Source organism: Falco biarmicus, chromosome 2 (genome assembly GCF_023638135.1).
Source record: "Falco biarmicus isolate bFalBia1 chromosome 2, bFalBia1.pri, whole genome shotgun sequence".
Lineage (NCBI taxonomy): Eukaryota > Metazoa > Chordata > Aves > Falconiformes > Falconidae > Falco > Falco biarmicus.
The window spans coordinates 78,407,689-78,426,758 of NC_079289.1; the positions used below are offsets into that span (position 1 = coordinate 78,407,689).

At 44.6% G+C, this 19,070-nt stretch overlaps 1 protein-coding gene across 5 annotated transcripts; it reads left to right on the forward strand.

Moving 5' to 3' along the window:
• The first annotated feature begins 1,133 nt into the window (after positions 1–1,133).
• On the forward strand, positions 1,134–16,565 carry B3GALT5 (beta-1,3-galactosyltransferase 5). 5 transcript variants are annotated; one of them, XM_056329729.1, is made up of 5 exons: positions 1,134–1,371; positions 1,831–1,978; positions 7,155–7,305; positions 10,697–10,886; positions 11,361–16,565. In XM_056329729.1, exons 4-5 carry the CDS (start codon positions 10,716–10,718, stop codon positions 12,312–12,314), a joined length of 1,125 nt encoding a protein of 374 aa, XP_056185704.1. In that variant the 5' UTR covers positions 1,134–1,371; positions 1,831–1,978; positions 7,155–7,305; positions 10,697–10,715; the 3' UTR covers positions 12,315–16,565. The 5 variants fall into 5 exon arrangements, with proteins under 5 accessions (XP_056185704.1, XP_056185705.1, XP_056185709.1 ...); XM_056329730.1 differs by having other exon boundaries at positions 1,846–1,978; XM_056329734.1 differs by lacking the exons at positions 1,831–1,978; positions 7,155–7,305.
• The last annotated feature ends 2,505 nt before the right edge of the window (positions 16,566–19,070 follow it).

Sequence of the window (19,070 nt, forward strand, 5' to 3'; positions counted from 1 at the left end):
CAAAGCAGAACAAGCAAACAGCAGTTTGTATGTCTCCTTAATGACATCTGTCCACCTCTAGCCTTGGAGTGGAGGGGGAGAAAGGGAGCTGCCAGCAGCCTGTAGCGATTGATCTGTTTCTTGGTTTTTATGCTGCGCTAGAACAACCTGTTTCAAAAGTGACAATGACAAATCAAAGTGAATATTTCTTGATAGAAATTCAAACTCCCTGATTTGTTAGTGGGTATTTTGCTATTAGAAGGGCTGCTCTATCTGTAAGATTTATTTGGAAGTATTCTTTTCTGCTTGAGCTTGCAGCCCTTCGGAGAGAAATGCATTTCCCCAAAGCCATTTGCTTCAATAATTGTTGTCATGTGAAACTGTCATTGATTGCTGTCACCGGGGGACAGTTTGCATGTATACGAAGGTAAAAATGCTGCGCCTCTCCACTTGCACCAAGAAGTATTGCAAGTGGCCCCGGGAAGGGATGGGACGTCTTGGCTGGACTCGGGCCAGCCCTAAAGCAAAGGCTTGACTGTGCCCGGGGCTGAGCGCTGTCCTGAACCTGAGCTGGTGCCCAAACAGCAAAGCGTCAGGGGTCAAGCAAACACAGGGGTGTGAGGAGATGGGAGGAGAGGGGCGATGAAGTGACTGGGCAGAGTGGAGACGGGGCTGGCAGCGGGGTGCTGCCCCCCACCGCTGCTGCTGCCCGCGGGGTTGCGCGGGGCGGTGTTTGCTCCCCTTTGCCCTTGTCACCAGAATGTCATTCCCCGTCAGGGGAAATCTCGGGACCGTGAGGGTGCCCTAACGCAGCCTTTTTAGCAGAGGGAGGTTTCTCTCCCCCTGTGCAGATGAAGGCAGCATCGTTGGTAACTGGGAGCGCGGAGCCGGACCGTCCCAGCGCTGGAAGGGCTGGCTCTGCGCTGACGCTTTCCAGCCCCACGAGCACCGCTCCGGCGCCTGGGAGGCCATTGCCTCCCCCCTGCCAGCCAAAATATCCAAAATAAACCATCTGCGGGCAGTTCCTAACCTTGCCTTCCCTGCCGACGGAGCTTGCAGCGGTACAGTCGGTCCGTTACCTATGGGAGAGAGGGAGGGAGGAGGGAGAGGGAGGGAGGGAGGGAGGAGGAGGAGGAGGAGGAGGGAGAGAGGGAAGGCGGCAGGAGCTCCGGTTACCGCTGCCGCAGCGCTGCCGTCCCTCGCTTCTGGCCCCGGAGGCACAGGCGATCGCGCTGCGCCTCGCTCGGGGTGGCTGGGCTGCGGGGGGACCCGGGGAGACTTCGCAAACTGCAGCCGGCGCCCCGCTCCCGGGGGAAGGGCCGCCCGCCCGCCCGCTGCAGCCCCCGCCCAGCACGGCCGGAGCCGCCGGGGGATGCGCCGCGGCCGCCTGAGGTGAGGAGCTGCCCCTGCCCCCAGCTCCAGCGGCAGGTATGGCCGGGGGCACGGGGGTCCCCGCACCTACGGCTGCACCCCTGGACCTGCGCCCCCGGCTTTCTGAGAGTCGCCAGCCGCCGCGGCGGGGTAGGGAGAGTAGGACAATAAAGCGTGGCGGATGCCACCACAGTTGGGAGATGGGATCAAAGTCCAGGGAAGCCGCTCGCCCGGGCCGAGCATCCGGTGGCCCCGTGGCATGTGGGGCTCAGCCGAGGGCTCCGGACCGCAGCGCCCGTCCTCCGGTAAAGCGGGCAGTGATGTGCATCACGGGCGGTGATGTGCATCACGGGCGGTGAGGTGCATCAGGCTATTTGGCGTGAGCGGGGAACACTGATTTGGTGGTAAGAAAGTAGCAAGCAATCTTCTTGTTTGCCGGAGGATTTAGTGTGTGCTATTTAGTGTGTCTTTTAACACAAGGAAATCGTTTGGCAGCCAGCGAACCTGTCCCCAGATAAAAACCAGGATCACTTAGGACAACTACAGGGCAATGTTCTCCTGGCTGTCCAGTGTGTTTGCTGAGACCTTGGATAAGATGCTTAAAAAGAAGAAGATCCGTGCGGTACAGGTAAGTAATTAAAAAGCAGCCCTTGGGCCTGATCCTACAGACATCGCTGTGTATAATCAGCGCTTTTAAAGCCAAGTAGTTATTTACAAAGGATTTGCCAGCATGAGGGCCGTGGTACGATTACTGTTCCTCTGCTTTCTGCCTTAGCCTTGCTAATGCAAAGAGGAGCCGGACACCGTCCCTCCCGGTTAGCATTTGGCACAGGGCTGCGGCGGTGCGGGGAGCCTGAGTGGCTGTCCTGGGCTTCCCTGCCCTGGGTGGAAACTGTGTGATGCCCAGTCAATGTTATCCTCCAAAAGTACCAGATTGCTTCTTTCGCAGACATGTAAAGGCAAAGATTTAGTTCAAGTGCTGGGTTGATAGGGGAAGAATAAAGCTCCAAACACTGAAAAATGACTGTGCCAAGAGGCAGCATGAAACAAAAGGGCACAGAATGGCAGGAGCACTGGGCTCACCTACTCTGTGCAAAGTGCTGCCCCGGCTTAAAATAGGAGCAAAAACCATCTGAAAGGTACCATCCTGATAAGTCCTCATCCTACAGTGATATTGTCAGGGCTGAGCAGCACTCTGTTTATGAAAGATTTAGGAGTGATGTTGGAATATCATTATTGGTAATTTTCCCCATTTTGAACATTTATTGTACAATCTGCATGGCTAGCTCTTCTCTGCAGTGCTCTTTTACTTCTTACTTTGTGTATCTTGACATTGCTTCCGAGGGAGACACAGAGGACCCTCATTCTGTCTGAAATACCATTTTCATGTTTATTTTTTTCATTAAGATAAAAAATCCAACATACAGCACTAACTGTAAATGAGGGTGATACTTGATTTGTTTGGGGGAACAACAGACATGTACATACACTTTTTGAAGAATCGTGCTTCTATAGCTCAGAGAACCAGGCTCTTGGAGTACTAGCATTGACAGCAAGAGCTTAAAAAAGAAATTTTGCCATTGCTTTTTTTGTTTATGAAGATAAGAAAGTGGCTGTGAGCTGGATTTTGTTCCTGTTCAGCACAATGAACCACATGGGTTTATACAGGGTAAGGTTGCTCTGATTCATCCCATTGTGGACAATTACTTGTCTTTGGTGAGATCTGCAGTTTAGAACATAGCAATTAAAATAGTTATTGTAATAAATTTGCTGATTCATGAGGCAATTTTTAAAAAAAGTGAAATATGCTCATTAGCATCAGTGATAAATGGAAGATGGGAGTATTGTAGGAACAGAGGGAGCATTTGAAGAAGCAAGTCTATTAGCATTGAAGAGAAACCTGGAAAGGGACATTTGGTACAAGAGGGCAAAGGAAAGAGAGAGAGAATTGGAAGAGTTTTAGTCTGAATGTTTGGAAAAAATGATTACTAAGATGAGAAAAGGTCCGGAGTACCCCAGAGGCGCTGCTGTTTTCTCTGCCTGCAAGAAAGGATGCCTCGTTGCTCATTGCCTGCCAGCTGTGTTTGGATTGACTGTGGAAGTGGATTAAATTAAAACTGTCCAAATATACTCCTGAAAAGTACAAAGAATACCTACACCAGGGGCTGCACTGTAATGGCTGTCCTGCACAGTTTCTCTGCATTGATAGTCTGAAATTTGCAACAGGTTGCTTAACAGCTCATATTGCAGCCTCCACTGTAACATCTCTCTCCTTCCTGGAAAAGGGATCTGGCCTTACTAAATATCCCGGCTGACATTTTGGTGGGCTTTTTAGGGCCAGGATTCACGAGGAGAATTTTGCAGGCAGCTTGGAAAAGCAAAATGATATTTTAAAACAGAAGTAAGCTTTCCTGACTTGGCTAAAGTCCCTGGAAATAAATTTTGTTTTGACTCTTCAGATGCAGCACTTCTTTCCTGTGACATTTATGGGAGCAGCTCCACCTCCTGCCAAACTTTCTGCTGGTTTTGAGAGAAAACCTGCCATTTTGTTCTGAGGCTCTTTGGCTTTTCCAAATGAATGTCATGAGTGACTAGCCATGGTAATGTGGATGAGTTCAAGATGCATCAAGAGCTAATAGCTCTTAATGTTTGGTTGTTTTTTTTTTTAAATAAAGAGGAAGATGTAGCCTCTGGGTCAGAAGATCCCTGTGCCATAAATGCCTTCCTTCTGTGAGAATACACTCACCATGATCTTTGTTCTACTTTAGGCATCAGTTGCCTGGGTAGTTTCAGAGGCAGAACCCAGAGACCACATAGACTTCTGGTCTGGACCAGTGCAACCATTGAGTAATGGAAATTTTCACACCTGAGGTGACACTTCCATATCTGAACTGGAAAGGCTGTGTTTTTGAGTGGATGACACCCTTGTAATAATAAAGTTGTACCTTTTTAATAGGTGAGTGTTGCATGCAAAGCTCCTATGCCTATTCGTTGCCTCTGAGAGAGCTGCTGTGTCAGTTTATATGCGTACGCTGGCATTGTGGTTAACCACCAGTTCATTACCCTCTGTAGTACAAAATCCATGATCTGGAGGAGGAAATGGTGGAAATCTTTCTTTGAAGAGATAAGGTTAAGGAATTACAGTGGGTCAGATGGCTCTTCTGAAACTGTCTCTGTCGTAGCACAGCGGGAAGAGACCTGGGGGGCGGAGGTGAAACTTTCAGGGACTCTTACTCAGTTACTGAATTCTAACCAATTTATGTTTTAAAGTCTACATTTTTTGGTCAGATTTTTTCTTTGATTGCTGGGAAAAAAGTTTCTTTGCCTGTTATAACTGTACCATTGTTTAGGCTGTGTTGGTCATTCTGCTAAAAACAATACACTTGTATGCATATATCTGTATACATCTGTATTATGTATATATGCATGGAATTTCATTGTGATTAATATTAATCTAAAATTTAAGACATCACTCTAATATGTGGGGTTTTTTCCCCTAGAACCATTAAATTAAAAACATGACTTGTTTCTACTCTACATCTTTTTTTTTTTTCCTTATTCTTTTTCTTTTCTTATTAAAACCCAAAGTGGCAAATAAAACCAGTCCAACCTTCTACAAAGAACATTCAATTTCCTGTTAAAGTTACAGGCTCAATCAGCTAAAAGGGTATTAGTGACATAACAACAGAGTATAAGCCAGGCGACATGGTAGGATTTGAAAATTAGTACCAACAGTGCTCCTTTTCTATCTGTTGTCTAATTGATTGCTTAGGGTTTGGAGATCAGGACTCCTGCCATGGGTCTGTGACCATGGGTGAATGGCTCACCCATTGCCCAGCATTAGCTCCCTGGCTGTAAAACTTCATGGCCTTTCTGGAGAGCCAGGGGCTTATTTTAGGCATCAAAAGCACCCACCCCTCAGAGCCCCTCTCCCCATGCACACCCCATCACAGCAGGCCAACCGTAGTGCAGAGGTGCCTGGAGAGGAGCTGGGAAAGCTAACCCTACTCAGTAGCACTGCAAAAAAAGTGACAAGAAAACCAGAGAAGAAAAAAAAAAAAAAAAAAAAAAAGGAAAAAAAGAAAGAAAAAAGGGAGAGGATTTGACTGTAAATAAAGTGCCTAGCAACTCAGGGCTTAAATGATAGAAGCTGGTATGTATGAAGCAGAGGAACAATATCTTGCTTTGAGTCACTGATGGGCTGACAAGGAAAGAAATCCTGACAGCAGAAGCTGGTGAGAGGTAGCAGAGGGAAAAAGGTTTTCCATGGTCTGACAGTAAGGGCGGCAGAAGGAGTTTTTCCCTTGTCCTGCACCCTTTCCAGGTTGTCATCCTTCTTGCCTGCCAGTCTTGACATTTGCTTTGGGTGAGGGCATTGTTAATACATGTTGCTGTAAAAACCTCCCTCTGAAAAGTGGCATTTTAAAGTGCCAGGAAGGAGACATTTAGCCTCATCACCTTGGTGGCGCAGTTCTTTTGGTTGGAAGCAGCATCACCGGCTTGGGAGGTTCAGTGGGATGCTGCTATCAAACGCATGGGGCAGGAGAAGCCAGCCAGCGCTCCCAGGGGATGAGGCAGGGTAGTCTGTCCCCATGCAACCCTTTATTTAGGGTAGAGGTTCACCACCACTAGTTTTGGTAGTCTTGTGTGGGACATGAGTAGGCACTGCTGTTCCTGAGAAGGTCTGGTCGGTGTCGGGCCACTTCCCGCTCTGGCAGTGGGGGGACAGCTGAAAACTACTGGGCCAGAGGCAATCCCTCCCCAACTTCAGAGCTTGGGCTACAGGAGAAACCCAGCTACGTGCCTACCTGTAACGGTGGCCCAGCCACTGCTGAACCCACTGCCTTGCCAGAGACATCGTCTTTGAGAGTTCCAGGCTGTCCCCTGCTCCTCTGAAATGCTTGCGCTTAGAAAAAAAAAATAAATGTTTCCTGCTGTATGTGACATTTTCTTATTATCTGTGAATGTTCAATCCCTCCCTGTGTCCTGCTGAGCTTCTGAGAAAGCAATTTAAAGGTTTTATTCTGAGGAAAATCAAAAGTTAGCGGGTATTATTAGTACTTATACCAGGGCACATGTTCTGATTATTAGGGAAGAAAAATGGGAATATTGCTGCTGACTTGAACTGTGCAGTATGTGAGGTCATTAACTCCTGCTTATGCACTTAAATCACGCCAATGCTTTTAGGTCTGCGTTGTCACAGCTGCTTGTGTTTCTGTTTACAAAGCGAGGACTCTTGCAGATAGTCAAAGCACTTCAGCCTTTTGCGGTGCGGGTCGTTCGCTGGCTGGTGTGTGTGACCTCAACACAAAGCTAACACCCATCGTCCACTGAACTCAGTGGCCTGACCGTAGCTTTGCCCCAGAAAAAACTGAGAAAACTTTATTTCTTTAAATTGGTATTTTGAATCTGTTTCTCAGGGGGACACTAGACCTACTTACCTCTCTCTGCCTCGGCCAGATTTCTTTTCCTGATCTATGTGGCAGATAGTCTTGATCTCTTGGTGACGTTTACATAATTATACTCATTAACAGAACTAAAGGAGGTGTCAGATTAATTTTGATGGAATAACTAGACTTTGTCACAAGAGTTACCACGGCCTTATCACTGTGCAACATGAAGGAGTTACACAGGGGTCAGCAGTGTGGACAGAGACCCTAAAGCCAAACTGCCTGCTGCAGCAGAACGCAGGAGGAAGCTCTTGCCGCTGGTGGAAATAGGTACTTGCAAAGTAGAGGGCTGCAGTTTGACTGATTTGGATCACAGACCTTGACTACCTTCTTTTCTCCACGAGCTTGTTTCAGGTGTGTGCGAGAGGAGCACTGGGCTGCAGGCTCCTGTAGTGCGCGTTGCTTGGGTGCCAGGCTGTTGTGCAAACCTCATTTGGATCTGTGCAGAGCCGTGAAACGCTGTGCCAGTCAGTTTTAACAAACCGCTGTTTAGGACGCGAAGCAGGTAATTTTTTGGCAGTGCCCTACATAAAATATTGTGTAGTTGAAACAACAGGAGATAGAAAAAGCTTTGACATAATTACAAAGTGCAATTTCTGACTCAGATCAGAGAGAAAACCCAAGTATAATGTCATGCAAAAAGATTTTCTAGAAAACTGGAAAGATTGGTTTTGATGCAAAAGTACTGGATGCTGTTCAAAATGACCTCTAGAAAAGAGGTTGGCTGCTAATAGGTCTCCATTGCTTTCTGGACCACCTCCTGTAGACTTATTGTTCCTTTCATACTAACATCTCCAGGACTGTTCCACAGAGGTATGTGCATGCAGGCTGGAAATCTTGAATCACAGACTGTACTATTTGTCGGACGCAGGCAAAGGAGGAAAGATACAGTGACAGAGACAGCTTAGAAACCACAAGGTGTTGTCACACCTAACCCACACTCATATCTCTGCTGTAGAGCAAGGTACTTTAGGTTGGGTGGTGATTGTTTTGTTAAATGTGGTCACAGCCATGCTGTCCTGTTGAAACATCACAGAAGCCATTTTTTCCCCATGTGTTCTTCACACGTAGCTGTTCTCTCAGGCAGTGGGGGAGATGGAGCATTTGCTTCACCCAGGAACATAAACCTGCTGTTTGCAAGTGGGATCAGGACGGGATGGGGACCCAGCATCCCAGGGCTAAGGAGCCAATACTAAGGTGATTTAATTCCCTGATAGGCAACTTAAGTGGTCCAAGGAACTGACCTGCCTGTATTAATACAAAATTATTTTAACTTTCAAAATTTTCCCTGTTCACCCCAAAACCAAGAGTGAAATCGAAGGTTTTAAAAGAAAAACAGCCTCAGAGACAGGAAGCTGGTCATCTCTGTCACCCTTTCCCTTGGTACTCTTTCAGTAATGCCAACCTTGTAACCAATTGCCAAGCTTGGGTCCTTGGGACACCAAAGCTGTACCTCTGCAAATCTATCTTTTCCAACAGCCCCACCGTTGCATCACAGGCTCCCACTGGCCTTGCGGGCATCTGGGGCAACTCATCCCTTCTTGAGCATCAAGGGGGACAAATTAAAGGTAGGGCTGTCAGGTGAGACACCTGTGTGCACTCTCATCTGTTTGCTGAGTTCACCTGGCGAGGGAAGTTTGGGCAACTGGTGTTATAATGGGGAAAGAATATTGCAAGAGTGAAACAGAGGAAATGGGATTGCAACAAAAATCCTGTATGGACAGGGAGGCTGAGACTCCTCTACTGCATCTGGTCCAGGGGCTTTCGTGGCTCTGCAGGGCTGGGTGTCCCAGTGAGGAGCCGCAGCTCGGGTGAATCCCCAGAGTGGGGTCCAACGTGTTATCTGGATGGCTCCCTCCTACACATGGCTGGGGAGGCAGAGAGAACTGGGACACCAGCCTGGGAGCACCCAAGGTGCTACTGGTGTGATCTGGGCCCTTGCAAGCCCTCTCCCCAGTCCACTCCACAAATATCTCTGTGGGTAACGGCAAACGTTTCATTTGAGGAAAAAAGAACAGCATTCCTACTAGTTCCAGGTAAGCCCAAATTTCCTTTTGGTGATTAAACCAATGGCAAAAACTAGTATTTTCCAGATTTCACATAGTTAGAACCAAATGAGACTTTGCTCCAGGAAGCGTTTATTATCAAGGCCACTGCCTACCCATTGGTGGTGGTCAGTCACCTGCTGTGAAACGATATGTGTACATATGTGTGATCTGCAAAATTTATAAAATATGTTTTACAATGTACATACATTTACAAATGTTTGCATTGCCTCTGTGTGTGTGTGTGTGTGTTTATATAGCTGTATAAGGTATGTTGCTTCATACATGCACTGAAAAGGGAAGACAGCCTGGCTCTGGATAGGCAGTATGGTAAATACATGCCAGAACATACGTTGGGAGGCTGCTCTCCCAGCTGTCCAGAACAGGGACCTTTTTAATTTTTTTCTTGAGATCTGTTACCAGTGCCCAAACATGGAAACAAGAAGTAAATATGGTCAAATCACATTTGTCTGATTCTATTGCAGTCTGGTAAAATTAGTATGTTATATTATGGTTTCTTGCTCTTGAGTATTTCTAAAATACTTCTGAAAGTATTTTAATGGGTTTTAATAGAAAATGGCTCTCAATTACTTTCTTTATTCAGTATTTGAAGGACTTTTGTTTGTACATGTTCTGGAATTCCTGTGACAGAGAAATGTCAAAAACTCTCAGACAGTCTCGTGAGAGCAGGTGACAGGAGCAAACCTCTTCTGCAGCCCTGTTGTCGACCTCAGAACATCATCCTTTCCTAAAAACACTATTTTCAGAATATTAATGTGCTTCCTCCCAGGCCACTGAAGAACATGAGAACAAATGCAGAGCAGATTTTCTTATAATCTTGTGTGTGTGTTTGTGCATATATATACTCATACAATTTTACATAAGTATTTAATTAAAGCAATTTTTAAGTTAATCACAAGACTGCTGTGAGCTATACATGCAAGAAAAAACAGATCCAAGGAACACTCTATTTAAAGATAAAGTTAATTTAAATGTAAGTGGCAGAAGAAATGTGAACTTTTGAAATATTTTCAAAATTCATTAGTGAATCATTGCAAAAATGCATTTCACTGTGGGAGGAATTTCAGTAAACCAGGACTCCAGTTCTGCTTGTTTCGTGCTTCTGAGAATACTGACTGAAGTGAATGGGACTGTTCTTATGAGTAAAATGAGCTGGATTTGGTCCCAGGAACACCTGGCTGGACTTTAAGATGAACTTATAACTGCAACGCAAAACCTCTTTTGCTGCTTGGAAAGGGGAATTTGAACAAAAGAGGGCACTGACGTGGTTTTGGGGAGTCTGGGCAGAACATTCCTGATTGGAAGGCAGAGATCAAACTTCTATGAAATCTATAGCTCTGGGGATTGTACATTAGTTTGCTGTACTTTTAGGTGAGATGCCATATCCAATTCCTTGTTAAGAAGCAGGGAAGCAGAAGGGAATGCCCTTCCCCCAGTAAAATTTCCCCCACCCTAGTGCTCTAAAATAGTAACTGGTGGGCCTGCGGCTTAATAGAATGAGCAATTGAAGCATTATACTCTTCTCACCAGGTTAATTTATGGTGATGCATAATTTTTTTGACACTGTGACCTTTTTGGGTTTGCTTAGATAACTTTTCTTTCTCTCGGAATTTATACTAGAATTGTAATCAGATATGCAGCACATTAATCTGTAATAAGAATGAATGAATGAACATTGATGTTATTGTTTTGGATCTCTTTCACCTTGAAAGGAGAAGGAAGTACAGATAACCTCTTCTCACCTCAGCGTGCCCTAGTGAGTTACCTAAACTCTGCAAAAGCTGAAACATCCAAATAACCTGACCCACTGTTGGTTTTTTTTCTGAGCAGGTGACCCGACTTCAAATACATGACTCATGGTCCCTCCAGCAAAAAGATCAGGAGCAGTTTCTGGGTGGGTGCAAGAGCCCCACAGGATGCAAGGAAGCTGAAGATAGGAGGAACCTGGCTGGGTCTACCCACTGGACAGCACTTGCTGGCTCTGGGATACAGGCACTTTACAAACAAATGGAGAAACATGGTATGTAAACCGCTACCCCCCCCCCCCCCCCCCCTCCTTCCCCCCCTTTACTGTTGTTATTCTTTCTCACCTGGCATGGGCCCATACCTGCTACTTCTCCACTCTTTGGCTTGTGAGGGCCCCGGTGGGTCTAGGTCATGGTTTGTAAGATGTCAAAGATGGGGAGGAGGTCTGAACAATTAGGCAGGGTAACCTGCTGTCAGTGGACATGCTTGTGTGGATTTCTGAGGAGATGCTGGCTTGGAGGGAGGGAATATTCAAGTAAGCACAAGTGTGAATTTGATTGCCAGCAGGCATCTTGGGGGAACGATACTGAAAGAAATGCATGTGGGCGAGTGCTCTGAAATAGGTAGCTTTCAATTAGAGATGACCTGGCTTTAAATCCCTATGCAGGGACTGGTATACAGCACTAGAAGGAACTAGATTCTTTTTTTTTTCTTTCTTTAATGTGCTGATCCTTCTTGTTTCTTTCAGATGGATTTTGGAAAATTCAGGCTGTTTGTTTGCCTTGTAGGGCTCAGCTGTGCTAGCTTCTGGGTTTTTTACAACAACTTGACTGAATTCTGTATGTTCTGTGAAAACAGCCCAGATTACATATTCCCCATAGAGACTTTTAGGAGGATCGGAGGAAATTTCTTGCAGCTCCCAGATATAGACTGCCATAAGAACCCTCCTTTCCTCGTCCTGCTTGTGACATCCTCGTACCACCAGGTCGATGCCAGAATGGCCATCCGGCAAACCTGGGGGAAGGAGAGAACAGTTGCCGGCAAGCGCCTGGTGACATATTTCCTGCTGGGAAGCACTGTGAATCTCAGCCAGCAGGCTGATATCGCTGCTGAAAGCCAAAAGTACAGAGACATTATTCAAAAGAATTTTACAGACACGTATTACAATTTGACTTTGAAGACCATGATGGGAATTGAATGGATTCACAGATTTTGTTACCAGTCCAGCTTTGTGATGAAAACGGACACAGATGTGTTTGTCAATGTCTTTTACCTCACTGAGCTTCTTCTAAGGAAAAAAAGGACCACTGGATTCTTCACAGGTTTTTTAAAACTGCATGAGTATCCCATACGGAGAAGAGGGAGTAAGTGGTATGTAAGTAGAGAAGAGTATCCAGCAAAGACCTACCCACCATTTTGTTCTGGGACTGGTTATGTTTTATCCACTGACATTGCTAGTCAGATCTATAATGTTTCAGAGAGTGTTTCGTTCATTAAACTGGAAGATGTATTCATAGGATTGTGCCTTGCCAAATTAAAAATTCGTCTGGAGGAGCTTCATTCAGAGCAGACGTTTTTTCCAGAAAGGATTAGGTTCTCTGTTTCTCGCTTTAAGAAAATCGTGATGTGTCATGAAGTAGAACCATCTGAGCAGCTGAGCTACTGGAATCACTTAGCGACAGAAAATCACGGAGTGCTCTAGCACCTTCCCTGCTCGAATTAACAAGATGAAACCCTCTGCATTTACAGGGCTACTCTTGACTCCAGCAGAACTCCCAATTAACTCTAAATGCATCATGTTAAGGACTTTTTAAATGGTTATTTCTGCCCAAGAACATGCAAACCTCTTTCTCTCCCACTCACTCTTACCTCTTTGCATCCCTTCTCTACACAAGTTACAATTATTATTTTTTCCTGAAAGATGCAGGACTGCAAACTTGCCCTCCAAATCTTGCTGCTACAAGACTGGCAACATTTCTGCAGTGCCAAACTAAAAGTCAAAGTACTTTTGTTCAGAGAAGAAATCTGCACCCTCTTGCTGGTCTGCCTTGATAGATTACTTCATTTGCACCCATCTGTGTAGGCATTTAAGAAAAGGTGTTTGCATTCCCTTCCTGGTATAGGGCGCTGCAGCCCTGCCCTTCCAGCCAGCTCTGTGTGGGAAGAACTGTGTAGTGGCACAGATCACTCCTTCAGTTCTACAGACTTTTTGCAGAGATGGAAGAATTTGCCTATGCAGGGCACTTGGGGCAACCTTAGGTACTGCAGGTCACCTGGTGAATGTGTAAGGCTAGTGCATCTCTTTCCTATACATGTCTCCTGCCGAAAATAATATGTCATAGAGCCAGATCCGTGGTCAGTGGGGAGTGGCCTGATCTTTCTACTAAAATAGACCCTGGAGACATCTTCCACATTTCTGTCTTATTTTGATTGCTTGAAACCTACTGTGAATGGTTTGCCAAGGCTGAACTAGAGTCACTTACAGTGAGCTAAACAGTATGTCTGATTTAGACATTTTTCCCGATGAGAAACTGGGTGTGTAAGGGAGAAGACAGGAGGATTTTTCTCATTTAAACAAGACCTAGTGCGAAGATGTGCCCAAGTAATCATGCAGGCTAGGAGCCTCATTTCTTATTTTGTTACCAAGCAAAGATTCATTAAATCACTAAGATGTTTGTAGGTTTCAGAGATAAAGAATTGGATCTTTACGGTAGATGCTGTGAAAAATACATTTGGGCTATGGGGAGGAGAAAGGAGTTAATAAAATCACTCCTTATGCAGTATTCCTATTTTTATTTACTTTCATGCAAAAAAAAGTTTTACCAGCAAGGAAGTATCATATGCCTATATTCTGTGTGAAATTTTTTTTTTTTCAGAGAGCAGTAAAAGTGGGGCTGCTCCCTAGGAGAAGATGAGCCAGCAGCTAAGGGGGTCCAACAGCTGGCAGGGCTCAGCCCTACACACCCATGCCAGGGAGCAGGACAGACCCACAGACAGTGGCCAGGTCCAACCGAGAGTGCCGATCGTAAGGCAGGATCACGGTGATGAGGTAGGTCTGAGGTCAAGCCAGTAACGGCTGGGCCCTGGTGATGACAGGCGCGGGTCAGGAACACTGCCCCAGGATGGCAGGGCAGGGCCCTGGGGATGGGGACGTATACTGAGTGTGGTGAGAAGCATGGAGGAAATACAGGGAAAGGTATTTTACTACTTAGGGATTATATATTTTTATTGTTTCTTTTTTTTTTTTTTTACTGAAGTTTGTGAGGACTGTCTCTTTTTTACTTGCTTGTGCCTGAAGAGCAGGATAAATATTTTCAGCAGGAGTATGCCCCATCCTGAAAAGTGTTTAATAATGATAATAATATATTATTTATTTCCCTCTGATCTAGACTAACTTGAGCTCATGTACTTATTATTGACAATTGATGATGAAATAAATAATGTTTATTTATTTGGTAGAAGAATGATTTTCTTTGTTTTAAGTTTCCTATTCAGAAAATATCTGCATATACAGTGTTTGCAGGGATATGTCTGCCCACGTGGTCAGGTGGGTGACCAGGGAGGTGTTTGCCTTTCCCTAGTGCATACCCTGTGCCAGGGGATGGGCAGCCCAGCTCTGGGTTGAACCGCACCTCTCTGCCTCCCATCCCAACTTTGCAGGTGTATCTGCCCTTAAACTCAAAGCCCTGTTGTAGCACATCTAATTTTGCTGCTGCCTTCAGTAGGTGTGACGAGTCAGACTGATAAAGCCTAGCAACAGCATTTCAATCACTATTCTTTCCATGTAACCTGCAGAAATGTCTTTTTGCCATTCATTGCTATTGTACCCAAGGTGTAAGCTGCTATTGCTTTAATTTATGGAAAAATGTTGAGCATAAAGGAGCACTACCTGGCCTCTCCTAGCTCCCTTTCTTGTGTGGTAAAGGGTCTGTGAGCTGGGACAGAACAATGCAGCCAAGTGTTCACCCTGGCCTCTTCTTGTTCTCAGACAAATAATCCTGCAGTCCCTTGAGGGTGTCACTTGCACTTTTGTGCCTGGTGCCAACCTTATCCCAGCTGGCACGACCAGTCCAACTGGGCGGTCCCAAGGACCCTGTATCTCAGCAGAATAACTATTAGTTTACAGAAGGATGTGTTGACTTCACCTCCACTAGGTGTTGAGATCCGAGAAGTACGGTGGCACCCGGCTCCTGGGATGGTGGTGCTGCTGCTGGTGGTCTTCTGTAAGGCTGAGTTCATGGCCAAAGGGTAAAATCTCCTGTTAGGAGACAGTATTTTGGGTTGCTTCCCTGAATTTGTGATGCTTGTGAGTGGCATTAAAATATGTCTTACCTGAGCAGTTTGTGGCTTTGTGTCATCATAAAAAAAAGTTACACTTGAGGGCCAAGTTCTGCTAGGCTTCTTGATGGTGGCTTTTATTTCAGTTCAGGAGTTTTCCAAATTACTTGAATATAGCTGCTAACTGGGAAGATGGTGCTATTCTCCATTAATTGCACTTTCAGATGCTAACATTATATTCTGGGGGCTAAATTCATAGCTACCATGCTGTTTGGAATAAGGTCCTTAGGCATGTTTTAAGAAACCAACCCATTCTGCATACTGTTTCCAGGGAGTCTATTTGTAATTTTGAGTGACCCGTGCAAGATGCCCCTCCTTATTACTGCATTTGAAATATTTTGTCCCCGCTGAATATATATTGTTAAGCATCTAATGGCCTGCCTATCTGACACATTTAGCTTATCACTGATGAGGAACAAATGAGTACAGGTTGAAATATTATGGTTTCAGATAGCCTGTTACTCTCCCTTTTGCAAAGTAGCTTCCCAAGCAAATGCTTTAGGTTGCTGTACTTTATTTTCCTCAACATACAATTTTCTTTGTGCTTGCATAAATTAGAAACTGATTTCATAATTCTCTCTATTCAGTATGCTGCTTTGGATAAGAATAGAGTAAATGAATTATTAATTACTTAAAATATAAGGCTATCCTGCTGAAAAAGGTGATTTAAGAAAAGTAGATGATTGCATGTAAGGCAAACTTTTTAAACAAAGTCGCTGGGCTAGTCAGTTTATAAGTATCAGCTAAATGAAGTTAGCTTTTGCAGCATAGGCCTCAGATCATGATTTTTAACACAATCAAAACAGTGTTAGTGGCCTTTTGCCAATTTATGTTTATTTCCCTATGAAACAGCATCACAAAAAGATCAGAAATATAACTAGAACTGTAAATACAATTCTGCAGTGTACATACGCTTATTTTTTAGATTTTGTATAGGCTAATAAAAGAATTTAGACAATTTTGGGGCAGTTTATCTGTAAAAGTAGTGTGCTATCCTAACATTTTTATGCTTTCTGGGTCAGATGATTATTTTATCAGTTTTTTATGAATAGTTTTGAAAAGTTACTCTGAAAAGTTACTCCATTGCTTCTCATTTAGTAGGAAGGAGTGTAAAAATCAGCTGAGCTCATAGTGTCTAAAAGTTGTTTAGATCTGTGCATTTCAGCATACTCTATTTCTTCAAACACAAGGTCAGTTTTTGAATACAGAAAAATGAGTAAGTTATTCACAACTCTTATGTCACAAGTCATAGTTCTTAGTTTAAGTTAGGATTTTCAAAAGTGTCCATGAAGGATTTGGTCACACATCTCATCTCCTTCAGTATTTCTGAAGAGGTATAACCCTTCTAGGCACTTCTGAGAATACAAAGTAAATTTTTGTAATGAAACATTTGCCTTACGTAAAAGCTGAATGGAACAGAAGAGATAACTGTCTGTAATGGATCTGACAGGAATGCTGCTCTTCTTGGATGTGTGGGGGTTACTATATAATGTTAATATACAATGTGTGACAATGTTTGCATTATTTGTATAGAACATGAGAACATTGAGCTAACTATTCAATGTATGATATTTTAGTAAAATATTTTGTTACCACAGTTTTGTGTGTTCACTTATCTTTTCAGTTGTGTATGTATTAACATTTTGGGGTGTAGTGAGGTTAGGAGGCTTGCTCTTTTTCCAGTTAAAACAAATGGAATTGTAGAATCGTTTAGGTTAGAAAAGACCTTTAAGATCATCAAGTCCAACCATTAACTTAGCACTGCCAAATCCACCACTAAACCATGTCCCTGAGCGCCATGTCTACGTCTTTTAAATAACTCCTGGGACTGTGACTCCACCACTTCCCTGGGCAGCCCGTTTCAATGTTTGACCACCCTTTCAGTAAAGGAATTTTTCCTAATATCCAACCTAAACCTTCCCTGGTGCAGCTTGAGGCCGTTTCCTCTTGCCCTATTGCTTGTTACTTGGCAAAGAGACTGATCCCCACCTCACCACAGCCTCCTTTCAGGCAGTTGTAGGGAGCAGTAAGGTCTCCCCTGAGCCTCCTTCTCTCCAGGCTAAACAACCCCAGTTCCCTCAACCGCTCCTCTTAAGACTCGTGCTCTAGACCCTTCACCAGCTTCATTGCCCTTCTCTTGACACGCTCCAGCACTTCAGTCTTTCTCATAGTGAGGGGCCCAACTCTGAACACAGCATTCGAGGTGCGGCCTCGCCCATGCCAAGTACAGGGGGACGATGCCTTCCCTAGTCCTGCTGGCCACACTGTTTCTGATACAAGCCAGGATGCTGTTGGCCTTCTTGGCCACCTGGGCACACTGCTGGCTCATGTTCAGCCGGCTGTCAGCCAGCACCCCCAGGTCCTTTCCCACCAGGCAGCTTCCCAGCCACTCTGCCCCAGGTCTGTAGTGCTGCGTGGGGTTGTTGTGACCCAAGTGCAGGACTCGGCACTTGGTCTTGTTGAATCTGAACCTGAATCTGTTGAATTTTCTCCCCTTCTCTAAAATGCCTTAATATGTACATACTAAAATAATGGTTTGGTTCCTCTTCCTAAGGCAAATACATAATTCCCATAAAAGAGAAAAAGATTAAGAAATGGAGTGCTTTCCCAAGTATTAAGCATGTCACATCAGCCATTCTTGCCATTAAAGGTCTACAGATGATAAACCTTAAAGTCAAAGGCACCTTAAACCAAAACCTTATATACAGGCTATGATCTGAATTCAGAACATTTTTTCCAAATGATAAGAGTGTAAAGTGCACGATTGTTAAAAACGTAGCAAGGGAATTGATAAAAGACAATTTTAACCACAGCTGGTACCTTTTGGAACACCAAGATCCAGCGTGAAATCGTTTTTCCTGTTTGACGGTGGCTGACTGGCATGCTCCTTGGGACATGCTCCTGGAAGCACAGCACTGTTCCCCTATTACTTAAAAGGGAAATGTCAAATAACTGAAGGCCATCAGATTGTTTGCCAAACACAAGCAGTTCTGAACTAAAACCCAGAACTAGAAAAGTCTCCCTTGATCCCTTTATCTTTTAGTGTATGTTTTTTCCTTGCTTACCCTTATGCTACATTTTGCTTGTTTGTTTGCAGTGGGACTTAAATTCATTAGTTCATTCCACCAACGTATTTCCAGAAGTATCTACAAATATTATCGCACTGGGTAGAGGAAAGCATCTGAGCCACAGGACTTAAGTATATGCAGTACATAGGAGATACAGACTGAAAAAACAGACTTGAATTTGCACATGTTCTCGCTGAGCAAATAGTTTTTTTCAAAGCCTAGTAATAGAGTGGTTTTAAGGCTCTCCTGGAAAGTTCACCAAGTACATTTTCACTGGAAAACGTAATTGGACAATTTCAATGATTGAAAAGTAACCTTATTGTTGCCTTATGTTTCACAAATTTGAAAATGCATTATTTTGGGGGGGAAAAAAGAAATCCAAGTCCCTTTTTAGAATCTCGCCAACTGAGCCATGTACATAACATCCCTTGCACTCAGCTACTGACCTAGCTTGACCTCGTTTAATTTAAGACTTTTCATGCAGGGATAAAGGCCCATGTAATCAGCTTCCTATTCTTTCGTCACCAAAAGCACTCAGAAATCACAGCCGCCTTTACACTTACAAACTGTCAGCGTACAGCTGTAGGCGCAGAATGTCATAAATTAGTTATGTGGTGTGATTTACACCTCCAGCTTGTCGATCTTTCAGGCAGCTCAATTCCCTTCATGTTTAATTTAATTGTTATTGCTGGAACAGCAGTTGTAAGTAAATGTTTGACTCCAGTACATAAAGGGACGTGCAGCCTTTACATGTGCTTCTGCTAGTAAAGGTTCAATGAGGAAATTAAGAAGAGTGAGCTGAGCTGTGAGGCAGGAGTGGGAGTGAGCCGCAGTGTGCGTGAGTAACGCAGCTTGCTCCTGCTGCGGGTGAGGAGGCAGCAGAATAGCAGCACTTGTTGGTGGCAGGGAGAGCTCAGTGCTGAGGGCAAAGATATGCAATGCACCTCTGTTCTCACCCCCCCTCCCCCCAGCCCATTTTGGGGATGCCACCCCCTTATGCTGAGGCCAAACCCTGCATGTCTTGCACGTGTAACTCAAGTGGCAGGAGATTT

Bases quoted from the DNA above. Each gene is read 5' to 3' on its own strand.
- B3GALT5 (XM_056329729.1), top strand. From the start codon at position 10,716: ATGACTCATGGTCCCTCCAGCAAAAAGATCAGGAGCAGTTTCTGGGTG. The intron at 10,887-11,360 runs GTATGTAAACCG...TGTTTCTTTCAG, and splicing joins CAAACAAATGGAGAAACATG to ATGGATTTTGGAAAATTCAG.